Raw genomic sequence first — 12123 nt, 5'->3', positions numbered from 1 at the left:
TTACGGGTCCCACCCAGGGAAGCTGCCATCCCAGGAGGGTCCCCAAGGAAGTCCTTAGAGACTCTGTGTGCACATGTGTGCTCTTCAAAGCCAGCGGAGAGGGCGTCTGAAACTGGGTCCTAGACAGACAGGGACCTACAGCCTTGATGCTGAGAACATTTGTACGGTGAGCAGACGTCTCCCAGGCTCAGGTTTCAGCAAAAGGAGCTCAGAGAGCCACTCCTGTCCTCCTCATGGAGATGTGGGCTCATGGAATGCAGCGTACTCCATGGCGGACCCTGGACGCACGACCACCCGCACGGGGCTTCCAGGCCCTGGAGCCGCTCGCTCGCCAACCACACACCCGTCCACTCTCCCGTCCCAGATGGGCGCTCTCGGGGCTGCCCCTGGGGCCCCGGCCACACAGCACGGATGGGCAGTTAACCCAACCACGGCCACGGCCCAGGTGCCCGGGAGGGAAGCCCCTGAGGGGGCGCCAAGGGCCCTGAAAGGAACCCGAGGACGCCCGTCCCGCTCAGGGGCCAGCATGTCCCCTCCACAGAGCAGACGCTGCCGCGCACCAGCTGAGAGTGGCACTGGCCAAGGTGTAGGGCGGTGGGGCAGCAAGACGGGCTCCCACTGCTCAGGTGCGGCGGGGGGGGGGTGTCGTCAGGCAGGGCAGCGCCCCGCAGCGCAGGTCCAACCGCACGGCTGATGAGGGCCGGGGCGGCCCGTGGTGCTAACGACGCGGAGGGAAAAGGACAGCACGGGAGGACCAGCCGCGCCCGCCTGAGCCAGAAGGGCCCCGGTGGATTGGGAGGCCCCTCGGGCAGCAGGGGCACGCGTCACACGGCCCCCTGCTCTGCGGGCATGCGGGTCTCCCCGCGAGGAACAAATGAAGGCAGAGAGGTGCTCAGCTTGTTCAGACGATGAACAGACACGAGGGTTTTATGACGACTCCAGCGCAACAAGCAGGGCAGAGGCAGAGGAAGAGCGTGTGAAGCCGTCAAGCCGTTTGCCCAAGGCCCACCTCCCTCCTGATTTCGTTTCTGACAAACTCGAAGGTGCACTTAAACCCGAGACATGCAGGGTCCTCGGCGGCGCAGAAGGTGGAAGGCGGGCGCCAGGGGAGGGGAAGAGGACGCCCGGGGCTGAGCCGCACCCTGACCCCAGACCCCGCGGTGTTCGTCCAGGAGAGACAGACGGGGAGCGGGGAGCACCAGGCCTCGCTGGGGCGGGAGGCTGCCACCGCCACGTCCTGACCCGCCAGCCTGCTTCCCGATGTCCGAGATGTTCCTCGTGCGCTGGGGGCTGGGGCTCCCGAGTTTCCCCGAGAAAGGACTCATGCCCCGGCTGTTTCCCCCAGCAGCCTGCCGGGCCGAGGGGCCAGCAGGGCGTCGGGCACTCAGAGACGGGCCTCGGGCATCGCGGAAAGTGACGGAGAGCACGACAGCGAGGCAGCGAGGCAGTGGCTTCTTTTTAGAGCATTTCCCTCCAAATACGATGAATAAAAAAGCTCAACTTACCGCTCCGAGCATGATTCTGAAAATCAGCCACCGAAAGCCCCACAGGACAATTCGGGACGTGGGGGTGCCCCTGGGCAACGGGGACAGCGTCCAGAGAGGGCACAGGAAAATCCCCAGGAAGCCTGTCTCCAGGAGCTGGGACTCCCATCCTGAAACGAGGGCAGCAGAACAGAGGACGTGTGAGCAGCAGCCACGGCAATCTTGGCCACACCCCGACCTGCCTTCGCAGGGACGGACGGCGCCGGGACACAGCCCTGGGAGCCCCCGCGGCTCAGACCACGGCTCCCGCCCTTTGCCAGGCACCCCCAACCATGGCACAACCCTGGAGCATTCGCCGGGGTGGACACGGGCACAGAGGAGACCAAGGAAGCCAGACGTGAGTGAGGTGCTGAGCAGACGGCGGTCCCGTCCGCCCGAGGTCACCGCGCAACGCCCGCCTGGCCCCGGCCGAGGGGCACCAGTCACTCCTCCCGCTGGGGAGCCCACAAGACACAGGCAGGTGTGCGCAGCAGACCCGAGTTCTGCTTCCGACAGTGGAGACAGCCCTCACGCTGTGTCGCCCGGAACAGGGAGCTGCTTGCAGGCTGGGTCAGGCTGGCTCTCAGTGGGGCCTGCCCCTCGCCCTTGGAGCCCATGCCGACAAAGCTCAGACACAATGGGCCGCGGCTGACGCATGACACAAGGGCACACGCTCCACAGTCCCAAATCGGTTCCAGAACGACTACACTGACGTGAGGAAAGGAAATCAGATCTGGCCCCCTGGGGGGATTGTGGGGGTGCCCCACGGGCCAAGACGCACACAGAGCACCTTCGGGCCTGTGCGTTTCAGTGTTTTGTAAAGCTCGTCCTCGAAAACCCAGAAAGACCTAAACGAACTCTGAACCTGTTTTCAGACCAGTTGTGTAGACGCTGACGTGGGCAAAGTGCTCTGAGACGCGTCCAACATTAAGATCAGGAAGACACAGGTGATGACGTCAGCAGGGCCAAGGGCCAGCGCCGCCGAGCGCAGGAGGGCGTGAGGGTTTACACCATGCACTGGCTGACGTTTTCCACAGTTGGAACTTTTTTTTTTTTTTTTTTGTCTTTTTAGGGCTGCATCTGTGGCATGTGGAGGTTCCCCGGCTAGGGGTTGATCAGAGCTGTAGCCGCCGGCCTCCACCCCAGCATCGTGGGATCTGAGCCGCATCTATGGCCTACACCACAGCCACAGCCAGACCAGATCCGAGCCGTGTCTGCCACCTACACCACAGCTCACGGCGACGCTGGATCCTTAATCCACTGAGTGAGGCCAGGGATCGAACCCAAGGCCTCATGGATCCTAGTGGGGTTCGTTAACCACTGAGTCACGACAGGAACTCCCTGAAACATTTTCACAATAAAATGTGGAGCTACTCTTGGGTTCCATAAATTTCCGAAACTCAATCCCTGAGCAGTTCTGGAGAGGAGCCGGTGAGACTGTGGCAAAGCAGCACCCAACAGCAGCAGGGTGACAGCAGGGGTGACGCTGAGGGGGGCTCCCTCGGCTTGAGGCCTTTGCCAAGCCGCCGGCCTGCACCCTGCACCACCCAGAGATGATTCCAGAAGCAGAAAGAAGCCCGGACATCAGGGAGGGGTGCCCTGGGGAGGGAGCTAAGCGAGGTGGGCGGGGGAGCCCACAGGACTCCAGGCTGTGGCCAGGCCCCGGCCGGCTGTGGGGTCGGGGTCGGAGAGGAAAGCAGAGCCGCCAGGCCGCCCTCCCACAGGGACCCGGCGTGGGACGCCCACACAGGCCCAGCCAGCCTCCAGGCCCTGCACCCCGCCAGCTTCCCACAGACTCCACAGAGAGGAAGCAGGACGCGTCTGTGCGGGGAAATCTCAGGCACCGCCCGTCGCCCATGAGGTCCAGGTCTCATCCCACCAGCGGGGCCGGCCAGCCTGTGCGTCACAACCTGCTTCCAACGCCGGCCTCGCGTCTCGATGGGAAGAAGCGGACTCTGCTCCTCAGGGGACAACCCTTCCGGCTTTATCTTGAGGCCACTTTCATCACACAGCTCCCTTCTCACGTGGTCTATGACGGCGAACACACGTGCAGACGACGTGGGCTGAGCGGACTTACCCGGACGGCCCCGGGCCCTCGGTGCCAGCCTTCCTCTGCTGGCGGTGGGAAACCTTGGGGGCCGCGAGGCCAGTGCCTGAGGCCCCCGCCGGCTCCGAGAGCAGGGCAGGCCCCGGAGGAGGCAAGGCCGGGGCAGCCCGCCTGCCCGCCTGGGAGTCGGGCCCGTGCCTCGCTCGCGCTGGCTGAAAACCGCCCGGCAGCTGGCAGAGCCCGCACGGGTGTGTGGCGAGGTCCCCAGAGCCCTCCTTCTCTGTCACCTCACTCTGCACAGCCGCGCGAACAGAATGGGAATGTGCAGTCTGAGTGACATCAATCACGGCGATGTGCAAGTGGCAGAGACCAGAGACTCCCCCTAAGTGCCAGGAAGCAGGCAATGGGGACCTGCTGCCACCCTAGGGACGCATGTGTCACCTGGCCCTTCTGAACCACCGGCATTCTCCTCGCTCTGATGGGTGCGTGGGCCCCCCCTCCACCTCATCAGAGCTGCTTTCCAGGCTGAGGCTGGAGCTGCCTCCTCACTGGGCGTCCCTCCGGGCACCAGCGCCCGCTGGCCCGCTTGGGGAGGAGAGAGTGGCCTGCACCCACCCGCCCTGCTTCCTCTGCTCGGGCCCCGCAGGGGCAGCAGCTGTGTGGCCGCACAAGGAGCACATTGTCCGCCGCGGCCCCAGGAAAACAAGCCCTCCTCCAAGATGTGCAGGCCCCTCCAGAGGGACAGGGAGCCCGGAAGGTTCCACCCACGGGGGGACGTCCCGCCAGTGGCTTTGGGAGGGTGGTGAGCAAGTGCCCGGGGGAGCTTCCACGCGGCTGCCCCCACCCACTGCTGGCTCGTTTCCCATAAGGCAGCCCACACAGGACAGCGCGTTTGGGATGCGTCCTTGTGAGACCGGGGTTGGGGCTCCGCCCTGCACATGGACAGAGGTGGTGGCCGCGGGGTGGAGGTGTGGGCGTGGTAAGCAGCAGGGGACACGCGGGGTGGTCCACTCCTGTCCTGACCGAGCCCAGGACTGGCCATCGGCGGCGGCCTCCAGGTCCCAGAGCAGGCGGAGCCCCTGCCTTGCCGTCCGCGCACCCGAGGGCTGGCTTGGCCGCAGCCTGGCTCGCTCAGGCGCTCCGAGCAGGGGGCTGCTCTGTGGGCTTGCCTCCTCCCAGCCCGGGCTTCCAAACCACCCTCCGAGTCCCCGGCCCGGGGTGCCCGCCGTGTGAGCAGGAGCACACATCGAGTCTGAGGAATGCCCGACGCGCTGCACTCAGGTCCTTGGTCTCGGGCCCGACCTGTGACCTGAGGCTGCCCCTGCTGCTCGGCAGCAGGACGCGGACGTGGTGCTGGTGTGGCTCTTCCCCCGGATTCTAGGAAGGGTGAGGACTCTTCTATAGAAGATGAGAAACCCTGCTATGGGGTGGCCTGGCAACGCCAAGCACAGCGAGCAGGGCTCCAGGGCGGATGCAGAGGGCCGGTTGCTCCTCCCGGGAGACTCTCGCTGACTGCTCTGGATGTGGACGCCCGCGGACCGGCTCCAGCCAACAAGGGGACCTGGGGGGCTCGGCAGGTGCTGTGGTCACCCAGCGTCAAGGCCTGGATGCCAGAGGCCTCGCCGCTGACCAAGAAGGAAATGGGACCCTAAGCAAGCTTTCAGGGCTGGGGCTGCCTGATGGCGCTGACACCGCCTGGAAACTGTCACCATTCCTGAGGAAGAGTAATTAAGCTGCGCAGGCACGGCTCCTCAGAGATGACAGCACCATTCACGCTGTGAGCAGGAACCCATTAGCTTCATGGTTACAAGCGGGAGGGGAGAAGGCGCATCACGGCTGACGGCTGTCACTCCTGCCTGTGCCCCCCGCCCCACCTGGGAGCACAGCCTAAGTCACAGCGCCTCGGCCCTCCGGGCACAGCAGCCAGCGCTGCATCGCGGATGGCAAAGAAGGGACCTTCTTATACCTTACGGACCCGGTTCTCAGGCCCCCTGTCCCCACAGGTGCCAACACCCGGTCTCTCAAAGAGCCCCAGGCCCCGACAAGGGTCAGAGCCCCTGTGACAGGAGGGCAGGGTTCAGAGGCCGAAGCATGAGATGAGGGGTGACAGGCCTGCTTCGGGAGCGCCTGGCCTGGCCCAGTGTCCCTGACACCGTCTGCTGGGATGATGGCTCACTGTGGCAGCGGCGGGACATGCTAGGCCCTGCAACAGCCCCTGGGCCTCATGACGGGCACACGCCCGGGTCCAGCGTGGCTCCCGGGGAGACGGCGGGTGGGGAGGTGGAGGACAAGGTGGGCAGTCCTGACTCCATTCACCACGCACTCCGGTCCCTGACCCCTTGCCAAACTCAAGCAGCGGGAGAGGAACCCAGACTCTGCGAGCCCCCAACACAGGGCCGGGAGCCTCAGGACCTGAGGCCCTGAGCACAACCGGCCCGCCTGGTCCAGGAGCACCGCCTGTGGCCGGCTCCTCAGCACGTGCCCCGTCCCAGTACTCGAGGCTGGTACAGCGTGTCCTCAGAAGGAGAGCCCTCGGGACCGAAGTCTAACCCTACCCCAACCCTGACCCTGACCAGACCCCCGACCCTCCAACCCTAAGCCCCTAACCCAGCTCCATGACCCTACCTAAAATCCAGCCCTGTCCCTAACCAGAGCCCTGCCCTGGGCCCTACAGAGCCCTGGACTGTCGATCTGGAGCCCCGCCCTTCCTCCAACAAGCATGCAGCACAGTGTCGCCCACGGCCCTGGGCTGTCCCCGACTAGGGAGCCCTGCACTTCCTCGATCAGAGACCTAAGTGTCCCAAACTAGGGCCCTGATCTGTCCCTCATAAGGCCCTGCACTGTCTGAAACCAAAGCCCTTGGCTGTTACCAACAAGCGCCCTGCTCTCTCTCTCGAGTCCTGCCCAACGAAGGCCCTGGACTGTCTCTAACTACGGCCACGCACTGTCCCTGACTAGATTTCTGCCCTGTCCCTAAACTAGAGCTCTGCCTTGTCCCGAATGACACCCCTGTCCTGTCCCTAATGAGAGCCCTGTGCAGTCCCCGACAGTGGCCCTGCACTGCCCCTATCTAGGGTCTTGCACTGTCTCTAACTAGAGCCCTGATCTGTCCCTAACTAGGGCCCCGAGCTGTTTCTAATCTAACCCTGCTCTGTCCCCGATAAGGGACGGCTGTGCTACCACGTCCCCCTCACTTTCCTGTCCACAAGCTGTGCTCGAGAGCAGGCGTCGCGCCACTTGCCGCGCCTGTGTGTGGGCGATCCCATGTGAGAGAGACTGCGTTTTGAGGACAGAGGGACGGCCAGTGTGCCAGCCCCCTGCAGCCTGGCGTGGAGGTGACCCGCCCCAGTAGGGGCTCGGGTGGTGAAGAGGGCATGGCAGCCGGAGGGGAGCAAGGGAGGCCCCACTGACACTGCCCCTGAACCGACAGCCCCCCTGCCACCCAGACAGGCAGGCCCTGGGGGAGCCGTGAGCAACAGTGACCCTGCAAACACTGCGGTCCAGAGGGCACGACTACCAAATGACTCGTTAAGACGGTTTCCTCTTTCACTCGGACGAAACACAACACGAGAGCAGAGAACAAACAAAAGGGAGGTCACAAGAGCAGAACGGAAACTTCTCTCGCCGGGTTCAGAAGGAGCCCCGCTGTCCAGCATGGCCCGGGGAACAGGCACTCCTGTCTGCTCTTCGCCTAGACAGGGGCCACACAGGCACGGGACCCTCAGCCTCTTCTGACCTCAAACCACCTGGCCTCGCTGCCCCTGCCCGAAGGGACAGACTGGGGCCCGTCCTCAGGGCCCAGGAGGAACTGAAGCCTGACGCCCTGGGACGCAGCCAGGCTCCTGAGCACCTCCCCTACCTCGGCCCCTCACTCGGTGGGTGATGGGCCTGCTGGGCCTCCTGTGCCCCCGCCCTCGCCTGGAGCCATGTCTGCCCAGGAGTCCTCGAGAATCGGCGGGACCCGGGCAGGCCTCTCGGGACAGGAGCCCCATCCGTCCAGCCTCCTGGTCACGTCTCGTGCATGTGACAGTTTACGCCAGAGGTCAGGCGGCAGACAACACACGTTTTCTCTCAAGGAGGTGTTTTGCAAAGAGCTGGCTGAAGGCTTCCTGCTCTAAGAAAAAACGTCATTTAAGTGGCCTGCTCCCAATCAGGCAGCGCTTGGCAAACTGCCGATCTGTGTTTAGGGGTGTCCTGGCCGCCGCGGGGCAGGAACTGACCTGGGTGACCCCCGAGGCGGCCGCCCGCCCCTCGCAGTGCCTCACGGTGCTGGGTAATATTCGGCTGCCATGGCAACCGGCCCTCTGCGCCCAGGCGTGCCCGCCGCTCAGACCCCCGCAGGTGTCACCAACTAGCCCGGAAATAAAATCCACGGTGAGGACCTCAGCTGGCTTGGCTGGCGTGGGGCAAACACGGGAAGGCTTCCTGTCGACGGAAATGAGACCCGGCCCCGGAGGCTTTTCAGATGAATAGATTCCAAATCTTTAACATGTATCAGGCTGAAGGGCACACCAGGCCTTACATGTCTTTGTCTTTTGTTTCCCGCGCAGGAAAATCAGCCGAAGCACGTCTCCAAGTGCCTTGGCGGACGGGAGGCGATGCGAGGTGCCCGGCATAGCCATCCCGGGCGACCTGTCTGCTGGGCTGTCTCACCTGCCTGCTCCCCGGGCAGCCCGGGAGGTTCGTGTGTCCACAGGCCCTGCACGGGGCAGCTCGACACCCAGCACCACGGCGGGTGAGCTCCTGCCCCCGCACACCCGTGCCACGCACGTGGAGGCCGCCCTCACCCCACGCTGACCTGCTGCCTGCAGACGACCCGCTAATCCCACAGCCCCCCAGGGCCTCCCCCATGCTCATGAACCCGGGGCTGGCGTCCTCAGGCTGCCCGGGCAAGCCTTGGGACAGGCTCGCGTGGCCAGTTAGGACAGAAACACCCACCCTGGTCAGCAGCGCCAGGGAGGGTCGGCGCATCTGGAAAGGAGGGCATCACTCACCCGCAGCCGGCAGGCACCCAGGTCAGAGGTCAGGACTGCCCTCAGGCCTCCACCCCCCACGGACTCCGTGTCTGCTGGGGGTCACTGCCGGGGACATGCCGTGTCCCCCTCTCCCCCGCCACCTCTGGAGGCTGGTTGTCTCTGGCCCTCCAAGGAGGTCAATGTGACCGGCAGCTCCCCGGAGGTCAGAGGCCAGGACGGCTGCTGAGGGGCAGAGTGCCCCACAGACCCGCCCCAGGCAGCATGCAGCCCCTGGGATGACGAGGGGAGAAGCGGGCATCTCAGCACCGCTGGCGGGCACAATCTTGCTCAGAGGTCATGTGCAAAGGAGACTGCGTGGTGCTTTAGTGACACAGGGCAAGGCAGTGACAGCTTCGGGCATCATGTCCCTGATGCCCTCAGAAGAAACTTCCAGAAGCATTTTCTTCTGGAAGGCTCAGTGTACAGTGGGAGATGAGGTTCCAGCTGATGCAAGCCATCTTGGGGACACGCCACGAGTGACCCACAGAGAGACCCACAGGCAGAGGGTGATGCTGACCAGGGCCCAGCGACCGCCTGACCCACCCCTCGCTCTGCCCGGGGGGGGGGCCTCCCGTGCTGGAGACCCAGGCCCCTTAGGCCTCTGCTCCCAGGGCCCGTCCCTACCACCTTTTGCTCAGGTATCCGCTCAGATGCCACCTTCTCAGGGCCTTCCTTGGACCTAACACTGCAGCTGGGCTCCATCCACCCTGGCACTGCCTGCCCGGCAGCACTCACCGCATACTGCTTATCTCGCCCGCTTCACCCCACACCCCGCCCCGGACCCGGAACGCGAGCTCCCAGCAGACCAAGCACCCACAGCGAGCATGTTCAAGGCTACAACAATGAAATGAAAATACGCCCCTAAGACATAAAATGAGAGAACTCGGAAGAGAAAGAGAGCTACAAAGAAAGAACAAAATCCAGAACTGAGAAAGAAAATGTCTGGCACTGAAACAGAGCAGACTGGAGGCCAAGAACGCAAAGGCGGCAAGCGTGATGGCAGCTCAAGCAAGACCATTTGACCTGCGAACAGGGACTTAAAAAGTGAGTAACAACAAAACAGACTTTCAGGAACTGGTGAAACAACATCAGAAGCTCCAACGTACATGCAATTGGAATATTAGGAAAGGAGAGAAACGAGGCGGAAAAAAATTTGAAAAAATACTGGCAGTAATTACCCAAACTTGGTAAAAGACCCAAATGATAGATTCAAAAGCCTCAGGGAATCGCAAGCGGGACAACATCCTGCTCAAAACGCCAAGTGCAGGCACATCACCGTCAAAATGCCGCGAAGCAGAGACAAACCTTCGGGGCGCCCAGAGAGAAGAAAGGCACGGGTGGTCAGAGGACAGCCAACAGGAGCAGCAGTGACTTCTCATCAGAAAAATGGAGGCGAGAGACAGTGAAGCGAGGCAGAGTCTTGCACCTGATGGAACTGTCTGTTCTGAGACGAGAGCCAAGCATCCAGAAGCTTTTCAAACTGCCAGAGACCCCAACAGCGTGCATGGGAGGGGCTGGGGCACAATCCGAGGCTTTGGGAGGAAAGCAAGCCTCGGGCGATCCCAGCGTGAGGGAGGCACCTCCCGCGCCCTCGGCAGGACCACGCGGACGGCCCGTCCAAGGGCGGGAGGGCAGAAGACCTGCGTCCCTGACCGCGCTCAGGAGGCACCCACAAGAAACACACCACTTCTCTCCGACAGCAATCGAAGAGGTAGGACTGTGACTTCAAGGCCTCATGTTCGTGATGACAAACAGACAGAACACTGCCCATCGTTACGGAGAGAGAAGCAGGTGAACCTTTCCTAAGATCTGCTTTCAGCTGGGCCACTTTACTTCCATTTTCCAGAGAGGCTGGGTCCCCTGGCTGTCACGCACACAGCGAACTACGGCCTAACCCGCGCCTCGGAGAGCCAGCACCTCCTGTGTGTGAGGACAGGGCACGAAGGTCCCCAGGAGGGTGTCGACAGAGCGGGCCCTCTGGAAAGGCAGCAGGGAGCCCGGCGCGAAGCCGCCCGTCCCTCCCGATGGGAGCAGCAGGTGCCAACAGACCAAAGCGCTGAAGCTCCTGCCTGGACTCAGCCGTACGGCAGACCCCTCTCCTCTGCGTACAGGGGGTGGCGACTGGCTGGGCACGGGGGAGGTTCTGGGCGAGGGCGGCCTCTGGCACCTTGACAGGAGTCTGGATTCCCGTACAGCTCTGCGCCGCTGCCAAAGCTAACACGGTCCAGGAGCTCCTGCTGTGGCACAATGGGATCGGTGGCGTCTCTGCAGCGCCAGGACACAGGTTTGATCCCTGGCCTGGCAAGTGGGCTAAAGGATCTGGTGCTGTCGAAGCTGAGGCAGAGGCTGCCACGGCAGCTCAGACCTGATCCCAGCCTGGGAATGCCATATGCCGCAGGGTGGCCAAAAGAGAAAAAAACAAACAAAAAACTAACGAGGTCCACTCAAGACCCGCCCATTTCACTGTGGATTCTTCATCTGGGCATAACCCTGAACACGCACTGAGCCCTGGTGAATGACCTTGTATGCAGAGTGGTCAGTATTTAGGGACAGGGTACTGACGACAACACACAGGACGTGCTGGCGGCGGCAGGGAAACGACGAGATCAGGTGCACGGCGACAACAACAGACAGTAAAACACACTGCAGAAGCTGCATAGTCCACAGACAGGTTTTTACCACACCGTGCTTTCAAGTTTTTGTGTGCTGGAAGTTTTTCACAAATGATTTTAAATGTCTGTTCAGCACGGTGGTGGAAGTCTTAGTCACTGCGAGAGTGGAAAAGGTATAGAAGTGTTAAAGTGGACGAAATATGACTGTCTACATAGAGAAATTAAAAAAACCCAAGAGAATCTACGGAAAACGAGTTTAGCCATTGAGTGGCGGGAACAGATGCCCAGAATCCTCTGGGGCGCTTGGGACCCAAGTCCTTCTGAGAACTAAGTGAGGGGCGTGTTCTGACTTCCCCAGAGAAGCTGCATTTAGAGCAACCGAAGAGTTAACGGGGAAAGTTCCTTTGACTTAACCCCCTGCTAACAGGCGCAAACAGAACCAGAGCACTGGCCTGCGTGGGCCGGGCGGACGGACGAGTCCAGGCCATGACCAGCACGGCGGCCGAGCCAGGGGCCCCACCATGCAGCTGCTGGAGAACCTTCTAACGACCCATCGGGTGGCAGAGAGAGGGGAAGGCAGGCCATGCCTCCTGACCAGTGGCCACAGGGAGTGGCGGCAGCCCAGCAGCACCCTGGCCCAGAGCAAAGCTGATGCGGGGCCTGCGGCTCTCCCACTAGCGCGTGGCCCAGGGCAGCCAGCCCAGCGCTCCCGGCTGCCACACGCCCATGTCCCAGCAGTGCCGAGGAGGGCACGTTGGGGAAACACGTCTGATCCTGATCTGGACGTTTGTGAGACGACCGGCTGTGCTGGGGCCGCCGGCATCCGTGAGAGAACTCGGCCTACGCCTTCAGGAGTGGGGATGGTGCTGAGACCCCACGGCTTGGGAAGACCCCATCTTTCAGAGGCGCACAACGAAGTATTTCCA

At 62.7% G+C, this 12123-nt stretch overlaps 1 protein-coding gene across 4 annotated transcripts in view; it reads right to left on the bottom strand.

Annotated features, from left to right (window-relative positions):
• LMF1 (lipase maturation factor 1) overlaps window positions 1-12123 on the bottom strand; it is an 88803-nt gene that overhangs the window by 27214 nt on the left and 49466 nt on the right. For all 4 annotated transcript variants that reach the window (XM_047781030.1, XM_047781029.1, XM_047781031.1 and 1 more), the window contains one exon: window positions 1506-1654. In XM_047781030.1, coding sequence (XP_047636986.1) covers window positions 1506-1654 — 149 coding nt within the window. The remainder of the gene's footprint in view (window positions 1-1505; window positions 1655-12123) is intronic.

Source organism: Phacochoerus africanus, chromosome 5 (assembly GCF_016906955.1).
Source record: "Phacochoerus africanus isolate WHEZ1 chromosome 5, ROS_Pafr_v1, whole genome shotgun sequence".
NCBI classification, from domain to species: domain Eukaryota; kingdom Metazoa; phylum Chordata; class Mammalia; order Artiodactyla; family Suidae; genus Phacochoerus; species Phacochoerus africanus.
This window is presented reverse-complemented; position numbering and strand designations above follow the sequence as displayed.